The sequence below is a fragment of the Rutilus rutilus genome (genome assembly GCF_951802725.1).
Source record: "Rutilus rutilus genome assembly, chromosome: 1".
In the NCBI taxonomy this organism is placed as follows: domain Eukaryota; kingdom Metazoa; phylum Chordata; class Actinopteri; order Cypriniformes; family Leuciscidae; genus Rutilus; species Rutilus rutilus.
In genome coordinates, this window is record NC_140209.1 from 15972114 (window position 1) to 15982157 (window position 10044).

At 44.6% G+C, this 10044-nt stretch overlaps 1 protein-coding gene across 1 annotated transcript; it reads right to left on the minus strand.

Moving 5' to 3' along the window:
* Window positions 1-5191: 5191 nt before the first annotated feature.
* LOC311299212 (uncharacterized protein) lies at window positions 5192-9539 on the minus strand. Its single transcript, XM_084422667.1, has 3 exons — window positions 9298-9539; window positions 7353-8520; window positions 5192-5634 (listed from the first exon to the last, which is right to left on the minus strand). Exons 1-3 carry the CDS (start codon window positions 9353-9355, stop codon window positions 5568-5570), a joined length of 1293 nt encoding a protein of 430 aa, XP_084278793.1. The 5' UTR covers window positions 9356-9539; the 3' UTR covers window positions 5192-5567.
* Between the last annotated feature and the right edge of the window lie 505 nt (window positions 9540-10044).

The window sequence follows — 10044 nt, forward strand, 5'->3', positions numbered from 1 at the left end:
CTGCCGAATCTTTCCCACAACAGCCGGACTGTTCGCGGGTGTAGAGACCATTCGCCCAGGGGAATGTAGTTCCTGGACAGCCTGTCTGGGCCCACATTCTGGAGCCCAGGCACATGCACTGCTCTCAGCGAGCGCAAATTGTGCTGAGCCCATATTAGGAGGCGTTTCGCCAGCCTGTACAGGGATGCGGATCTCAGACCACCCTGGCGATTTATATAGGACACCACGGCTGTGTTGTCCGAACGGACTACGACGTGTTGGTCCTTGATTCGGGGACAAAAACGCGTCAGCGCATTGTGCACTGCCAGCATCTCCAGGCAGTTGATGTGTTGGAGCTTTTCTCGTTTCGACCACAGGCCGAAGAACGGTCTGCCCTCGAGCAGCGCTCCCCATCCCGAGGTGGATGCGTCTGTCGACACCATCCTCACTCCCGAGGAAGTCCCCAGGCTTACACCTGATCGGTACCAGTCGCCCGCCAACCAAGGTATTAGGGCTGTCACACAGCTCTGATTGACCTTGAGACGTAACCGGCCGGACACCCACGCTCCGCGCGGTACTCGCGCTTTCAACCAGAACTGCAGAGGGCGCATGCGGAGCAAGCCCAGCTGAAGAACCGGTGATGCTGAGGCCATGAGACCTAGCATCCTTTGAAACGTCCTGAGCGGGGTAGTCGCGCCGCAGCGGAAAGATCTCGCTGCGCGCTGAATGTGCAGCACGCGCTGTGGCAACAGCCGCGCTGTCATAGACTGTGAGTCCAGAATGGTACCCAGAAACGAAATCGTTTGACTGGGGTTCAGTGAACTCTTCGTCCAATTGACTGTGATACCAAGATTCTCGAGGTGATCGAGTAAAATGGTTCTGTGCTCCACGAGCTGTGATCGTGATTGAGCTAGGATCAGCCAGTCGTCCAAATAGTTCAGCACTCGCATGCCTCTGAGTCTGAGAGGAGCGAGCGCTGCATCCATGCATTTCGTAAATGTACGAGGTGCCAGGGACAAGCCGAACGGCAGGACTGTATACTGGTATGTCTGACCCTCGAAGGCGAATCTCAAGTATCGCCTGTGATGTGACGCTATTTGTATTTGAAAATACGCGTCCTTCAGATCTATCGACATGAACCAGTCTCCTCGGTGAACATGCGCGAGGATTTTCCTGGTCGTGAGCATTTTGAAACTGCGTTTCACTAATGCTTTGTTCAGCCGTCTTAGATCCAGTATGGGTCTGATACCACCGTCCTTTTTGGGAACTAGAAAGTATCTGCTGTATAGCCCCCCTTCGCTTTGAGCTAGGGGTACATGCTCTATCGCCCCTTTGCTTATCAGTTTTGATATTTCGGCGCGAAGTAGGTGTGCTACTTCTAAATTCACCGAAGTTTCGACGCGCGCTGTGAAGCGGGGAGGGCGTCGACAAAACTGTAGCGAGAAGCCTCTCTTTATAATGCCTAGCACCCAGTCCGAAACCCCTGGAAGCGCTGCCCATGCTTCTGCATGGCTGGCTAAGGGCTGGATGCGAAGCGCGCTCTGTTCGTCGTGTGACAGAGGTGCTTCGGGGTGCGATAACATAGGCGTTATGCCTGTGACATTCGAGGCGGGGGGCGCGCTTATTACAGCGGGCAGAACGCTCGTCCTCGACCTTACTACAGTGCTTAACTGAGTGAGGGAGGGCTGAGCGAGTCTCGCGGGACTCATGTCTGCGAGTAAATGTGAGCGGGAAGCGGGCACATTCACTGCTTTGGACGCGCTGTCTGCCTGAGCAGAGCGAGCGCGCACAGGTCTCGTTTTTACAGAGAGCCTGTGGTCTGTGAGACATAGTGTATGTGGGCACTGGGAAGTGGGCACTTTCACTATATTTGAAGCGCAATCGATCTGAGTCGATTTTATGTGCGCGAGCCCTAAGTGTAGGGCTGTGCTTATGTGTAGGGATGGGCACTGGGGAGTGGGCATCGACACTACATTTATAGCACCATCGGCCGTGGCCGGGACACCAGAAAATACACTCTTTTCGGGATATATCTGGGTAGCCGTGAAAACGGCTTTTGTGTGCAGGCAAGCGGGCAACTGTGCGGGCTTGCGTCTTGCAGAAAACGCTGGAACAGTCGCAAGTCTTGGGACTGAAACAGCGGCGCGCTTGGGTGAGAGACCGGCCGCAACGGGACTCACACACCTGCGCTTTCCTAGGAGTGCTAGGACTTCTTCGGGGCTTCCGGCTTTACCACAATCCTCGGCCGCGGCCCGCGCTGAGCGGGGCGTCGGCTGGTAGAGCGAGAGCGGGACCTAGAGCTGTGCTGCTGTCGCTGCTGTGAAGATGTGGCAGAAGGCGGGGGCTGAGGCTGAGAACTCCGCGGAGTCTGTTTTTCACGACTCGCTGCAGAACCGGAGCGCTTCGGGAGGAAGTGCTTGAAGGCTTGAGACGCTTTCTGGGCTTCGGTAAATCTCTCCACGAACTCGGAGAGAGAAGAACCGAAAAGGCCAGCGGAAGACAGCGGGGCGTCGAGAAACGCGTTGCGCTCGGAATCAGCCATCTCCGTGAGCGTAAGCCATAGGTGTCTCTCAGCAACAGTGGCGGAAGCCATACATCTTCCCATGGCTTGTGCAGCAGACTTGGTAGCGCGGAGTGTTAGATCCGAAGCGCTCCTCAAATCCGCGATGCAGATAGCTTCAGGTCCCATCTCATCCAACTTACGGAGGAGATCACCCTGGAATATCTGCAGCGTAGCCATGGTGTGTAGCGCTGACGCAGCCTGCCCAGCGGTGGAGAAAATTCGCGCGAGCAGCGTCGACGTCATGCGGCAGGCTTTAGAAGGCAACACCGGTTTAGTCCGCCGTCCAGCAGAGGGCGGGCAAAGGTGGGTCGCTATCGCCTGTTCCACCGGCGGAAGTGAAAGGTAGCCTCGGTCTTTTGCATTATCCAAGGAGGAAAATGCTGGCGACACAGACGAGCGCGTTCGCGCAGAGTAGGGCGCGTTCCAAGCCTTCGCCACTTCTTCATGAAGCTCAGGAAGAAAGGGGGCGGGCTTAGATTCCGGAGAAGTGCGCTCACCAGGGAGGAAGCTACCATCCAGCCGGGTACGAGAGGGGAGTTCCGGTGCAGACCACTCGAGGCCGAGGCTCGCCGCGGCAGCGCGGCGGGGAATGCAGACTCTGAGAAGGATGCCAGGCGAGTCCGCAGAGTCACCATCGGCAAAAGCTCGCAGTGAGGGCAGCCGCCGTCAGCGAGCGCGAGCGCTGCATGGTCCTCTCCCAAACAGGAAACACAGATGACGTGGCGGTCTCCCTGGGAGAGTGGGGCTCGGCACGAGCCACACGAAGGCATCTTTAAAAAGACGCAGCTCTTTTAGGGGGTGAGTGTCGCGGGGCGAACACACACACACACACAAGAACAGAGTAATGAAAGGATATAGCGTCGGAAAGCGCAGCAGGTACGGCTGTAGAAGGCGGCGTTGCCAGCAGCTTCGAGTGGCTCGTCCCGCTGAAGTGCTTGCCTCAAACGACGCTTGCTTCCTCGTGATCCAGCGATGTGAGAGCTTCGCTGAAGAGATGAAAAATCAAGTGAATCAGCCTTCTCGAGCTCCTTATATAGAGGTTAGCCACACCCGTCTCGGCGGGAAATGGCTAGGAGGGCGCGAAGCGTCCTCATTGGCCTGACGTCACCTCAGGCCTCGCTCGATAGGCTTATGCAGTTGCTGCAGAGCAGCCAATGAGCGAGCAAGCCGTCTCGCCATAGCTAAGCACTGCCGCAACGCGCTTTACATGTATGAAAATTAAGGATAATTTTTTGCTTCAGTATTTCGTGAAAAGAGACTTTTCCCGTAGCGTTTTTACAAAAACGCAGTACGAGAGGACTCTCGTAAGAGAACCGCGTCTCTCTAGGTAGCCTAGGCTCTGAGATCTGCACACAAAAACAGTTGGTATCAACATCACTCAAAACCAAAATAAATAGTGTTCCAACCAATCATCGACAGGGGCGGGTGTTGTGAGGTTTTGCGCTCGTGCACGGCTGCCTATGACGGCTGCACGCGAAAACCTCACAACACCCGCCCCTGTCGGTGATTGGTTGGAACACTATTTGTTTGGGTTTTGATTGTTTGGCCAAACAGACTGAAAACAGCTGTTTTTGTGTGCAGATCTCAGAGCCTAGGCTACCTAGAGAGACGCGGTTTTTTGACAGCATGCTTATGGGGCGTGCAGCTAGCGAAATATTAGATGAATGTGATCATTTATGTTTGGGCCTGAAATCGCTGATACCACCTTTAAAGATTTCTAAATTGTGTATTCAGATCACCCGCTGCTAAGCACCGCCTTTTCTTTTCTAACCAATCCTGATGTGCATTTTGAAACCCAAGTCTTCAGGGGCACACCAAAAAAAAAGGACAATAACAATGAGATGTTGATAAAACGAGTAAAGAGTTTAATCAATCATTATATGAAGAAAATACAAACATTAAAGGGTTAGTTCACCCAAGAATGAAAATGATGTCATTAATGACTCACCCTTGTGTCGTTCCAAGCCCGTAAGACCTCCGTTCATCTTCGGAACACAGTTTAAGATTTTTTTTTACAGTTTACGGTATTCTGTCCATGTCCAGAAAGGCAATAAAGACATCAAAGTAGTCAATGTGACTACAGTGGCTCAATCTTAAGTTTATCAAGCAGAAAAAAAATATCAGTTTATCATTTCCTTCTCTCTTGGTCTCGAGTTAGTTCACATAGTGTGTTAGCGCAGCACTTCTGTGTTGTACGTCACACGTAGGCTTACTATTGGCCGACGCTGGTCATGTGTGTGATGCGTGTGACTTACAACAAAGACGCGCTGCGCTAAAACACTGCGTGAACTCACTCGAGGCCCAGAGAGAAGGAAATGAATCGTGGAATAAAGTCGTTATTTTTTTTTTTACTTTTTGCGCACAAAAAGTATTCTTGTCGCTTGATAAACTTAAGATTGAGCCACTGTAGTCACATGGAACTTTGATGATGTCTTTATTGCCTTTCTGGACATGGACAGAATACCATACATAGGTTTTCAATGGAGTGACAGAAAGCTCTCGGACTAAATCTAAAATATCTTAAACTGTGTTCCGAAGATGAACGGAGGTCTTACGGGCTTGGAACGACATGAGGGTGAGTCATTAATGACATAATTTTCATTTTTGGGTGAACTAACCCTTTAAGTAAAAGTGAAGGAGAATAAGACAGATCTCTCTCTTTACTGACTTGTAAGAGCCAAAGCATCTCAAGAGAACAAGAGAAGAAAAGAGTCCAGTTTCAAAGATACATTGAAAGTATATATTGCATTTCCAAGAGTAGAAGTGGAAGAGACACTAGATGTTCTGATGAAAAACAATGAGGAACGAGAAAAAAATTAACATCAGATTCATGTCTCTCTTAACAGTGTTATGGTCTCTTCTTCAGCTCCTGAACTTTGCCTTCAAAGGTTTTGAAACCTCCAGTGTGAATTTCCTGGTGCTCTTTCAGTTCATCTTCTGTAGTGAAGGACTTCCAGCATTTCACTTCTTCCCAGTGTGAACTCACATGTGAATCTTCAGCCTTGATTTTCATGTGAAGCGTTTCTTACACTGAGGGCAGGAGACAGATTTTTTGGCTTCTGTTTTTCCTTTCTTGTTCACGTCCATCCGGCCTAAAAGAAAAATTAAATCAAGTGAGTTTCAATGGACTATTTTATGCAAACAACTTGCGAATCATGTCTTACTCGGGTAGTTAAAGTAGTGTTGGGAGCTTTCTAAACACTGCTTCACGAAGCTCAGACACCTTTATGAATATTTGTTTCAAATCATGTTCAGATTTGTGGTGGTTCAGAGCTTGTATCAAACTGCGAAAGTCACATGATTTCAGTAAATGAGGCTTCGTTGCCTCATAACCGTTTTGAAATGTCAATGATCTCTGTGAACCCATCATGCAGTTAACCATTGAACAAGTGTATATGGGTTTTACCTGATCTCTGATCAGTTTTAAACATTTGTAGATGTTTTGAGACTTTTGTATAATTAAAAATAATAATAGTAGTGGATAGTCTCTTATTCGCCTGTTTAGTTGAGCAATCCATACAATAAACAAAAAGAGCCCTGAAAATGTACCTATATAATGTAAACCTACGTATTATACAGATACTTAATATTTATGATATTAGATGATTTGTTGATTGCATTTGATTGATTACCCTCAATAACACATTTGCAATAGTTTGTAAAAGATGTGCCTATGCATGTTTGGCCTGAGTTTTTTTTAAAGTTTTTTATTTATTTACACTGTATCCTGACCAGCGTGTGGCGTTTTGAACGCTTTAAAATAGTGAATAATTTTTTACAAAGATTCGAACCTTTGAAAAGCTGAGTTATGAAAATAGTCCCCAGCTTGGTAACTTCCAACGTGACCGGGACTAAGTTTATCTAACCTATTAGACCTATTTTCAGGCGTTGCGTCATATCATTACGCCTGCTGGACTCATGGTACGGCAGCAAAGTTTCTTGATTATTACGCAGGAATGAGAGTATAGTTCCTAGCCATATCAGCCTAGAAAATCGCAACTTTTCATTTTCCGTCGGTTTTAGTACACGATGTAACTACAGAAGAGTCATTTTTAAATAGGAAAAATATCTAAACTCTTTGGTCATTTTTTTGAGAGAGATGCTAATGGTCCTGTTTGATTCAATGATCTATGCTAAGCTATGCTAAAAGTGTTACCTCCAGACCCGGAATTCGGCTGAATGTATTCGAAAACGGTAAAACTCAACTGTTTAACTTTGGGGAGTTGTAAAATGAACCTATTTCCAAAAAAAGTGGAGTATCCCTTTAACTTTTTCGCCAACGAAAGCAGAGCCGCTGTGGATGAGTAGCTAAAATGTTAATTATGGAAGAAAACCTTGTGCTTTGGTCATCTGAACCACTAATTTTGACTTATTTCATTATTTTAATGAGTAAATTAGGCACACATTTTAATGAAGCCAAATCATTTTTTTTGTCACAAGTAAATATTTTTGTTGACTTAAGACATAACACATTAGACACTATTTTTTACCCCCCTGCTGGCGTATTTATGTAATATGAAGAAATTGTCACCGAACGAATCAATGAATGCATAATTTTTGTGAACAAACTGAAAATGAACGATTCTCTGGAAACAATGAAAATTTCCACCACTACTAGTACACACACACACACACTCACACACCACCATCACGGTTCGGCACGATTAGCCAAGTGTGCTGAGAGTTCAGGGCCAAGAACGGTTTGCAATTGTGCCGTGTCGTACCAGCTCAAGTGGAAACACAACTGAAACATTTTCTGAAGGTTGAAAAGCAGCTTTTGTTTCTCAGCACATAAAGATGAACTACTTACTGTGATCTCAGACTGCGGTGATGTGGTTTCTCCACTGCATGGATCTTCATGTGTCGCTTCAGTTGAGTTTTAATAGAGAAACTCTTTCCACATTGATCACACATGTGCGGCTTCTCTCCAGTGTGGATGCTCTCATGCATTTTCAGAGTTGTTAAATTACTGAATCTTGTGTCACAGTGTGAACACTTGTAAGGTTTCTCTCCAGTGTGGATCCTCTCATGTCTTTTCAGAGTTGTTGACTGATTGAATCTCTTGTCACAGTGTGAACACTTGTAAGGTTTTTCTCCAGTGTGAATTCTCTGGTGCTGTTTTAAAATGTTCGCTGCAGTAAAAGTTTTCTCACACTCAAAGCACATGTACTCTCTCACACCAGTGTGAATTTTCTGATGTGCATGTAAATGTTGCCGCAGTGAAAAACTCTTTCCACACACAGAACATGAATGCGGCTTCTCCTTCGTATGAACTGTCAGGTGTTTCTTCAGGTGTGATACCAAAAGAAATGTTTTCCCACACTGATCACATGTGAATGGCTTCACTCCGGAGTGGATCCTCATGTGAACATTAAGGTTTGAAGATCGACTGAAACTTTTCCCACATTGATTGCATTGGAACGGCTTCTCTCCGGTGTGGATCATCATGTGAACATTAAGGAGTGTTGATTGACTGAAACTATTCCCACATTGATTGCATGTGAATGGCTTTTCTCCGGTGTGAACTCTCATGTGAATCTTAAGAGATTTTTTGTTTGAGAATCTCTTTTCACACTGATCACATGTGAACGGCTTCTCTCCGGTGTGGATCCTCATGTGACTTTCAAGGTTTGTCGATCGGCTGAAACTATTCCCACACTGATCACATGTGAACGGCTTCTCTCCGGTGTGAACTCTCATGTGACGCTCAAGAGAGTTTTTGATTGAGAATCTCTTTCCACACTGATCACATGTGAACGGCTTCTCTCCGGTGTGGATCCTCATGTGACGCTCAAGACTTTGTTTGGTTGTGAAACTCTTTCCACACTGAGTGCAGGTTGTAGATTTCTTGGCTCTTCTTTTCTTTAAAAATGTATTTTTAGTCTTCGATCGACTCAAAGGTTTTTCTCCAGGTTTGACATGATGTTCCTCCTCCACTTCACTCAGTTCTTCACTCTCCTCGTTGTCTTCCATCGGGTCTGAAATCAAAGAAAAACTAATTTTCTAATTAATCAAAATAATTAAAAGAGAGAAATATGGAGTGAATGGAGATAGAAATTATCCCAGATGTAACAGTTTTATAAATTAAACGTCCCTGAAACTTTCCATGAGTGAGATACACTGATCTTCTAGTTATTGTTTTTTAAACATTATAGGCACAAATCCCATGTTTCTGCAGTGAGAACTATTTAATATATTTGATCAGTGACACAATTATCTAACATGAAATGAACATTAAAATACCCAATACTGACATATTTTGACACTAACTTTTATATTTATATATAGTTATGTTAAAAATGACTAAATCTTTTTAATTATTAAAGGCTATTATCACACTAAACTTCTAATTCCATTGACTTCACACACATGTGAAAGTGTGATACAAGAAAAAGAACTGCGAGAAAGAACACAAGTGTTTGCAGTAAAGTGGAGTAGATTGTACATTTCTACATTTTGGAATGATTATTATTTGTTATACATGTTTGTAAAAATATGCACAAAATTCAGGTCAAATTCTGGTCAAACAAATTGTAAACCATATATAAAATAAATGTAAAATAAAACAGTTAAAATATTTAAATAGAGTTTGACCTGATGTTGACAATTAATATGAAACCTTTTACTGATCATTTGTATATTAAAAAAGAAAACAGAAAATGTTGCAGCCATTTCACAGTTTAATTGTTTATCTAAAAGTGATGAAGTGCTTGGACGTTTCTAGCATCATGAATGAATGAAGAATAAACACCAACCTCTTTGTTCTTCAGGATCTTCAGTGTGTTTCATTCTGCAGGGTTCTGGATCACTCATGTTCTCTCTGTCCTCTTTAATAAACTCAGTCTTTGCAGATTTCAGCTCTTCCTGATGCTCTGATGCTCGTCTTCACTTGTAGCTGATGGGAATTTGCAGTATTTATTGCTGAATTGCTGTGGGAGGAGCTTCACTGATGATGAATTACAGTGGGAGGAGCTTCACTGATGATGAATTACAGTGGGAGGAGCTGATCTGGCAAAATCTAAAATATCAGTTATTGAGGTTTTGGAACCTCATTTTCATGGACAACAGAATATAATGATGTAAATTCTCCCAAATATAAATAATGATAAGAAAAAGAGTTATAAGCATAAACAGAAGTAAACCTACAGATTTGTCAAATACCCTCAGTCTGCTGACACCAATGAAATGAGCTTTAAGTGTCAATGTACAGGAGATCTGAAGACATCAGCATAATAAATGAGGTGAAAACAGGAACTATTGTCATGAAATAAAGAGTGTTTTCAGCAGATCTGTTAATATTGATGAGCCTCAGACTATCAACACTCATTCAACAAGCCATTCAGGGTCATCAGCAGATCATATCACTTTATTCTGAGTGTTTGCTGTTAGAAACACATTATTTGAGTCAGGATTCATGATAAAAGCCTGTAAAACTGCTCTATTGATATACAATATAACATGGATAAATCATCAATAATAAAACAAAATAATTAAATAAATAG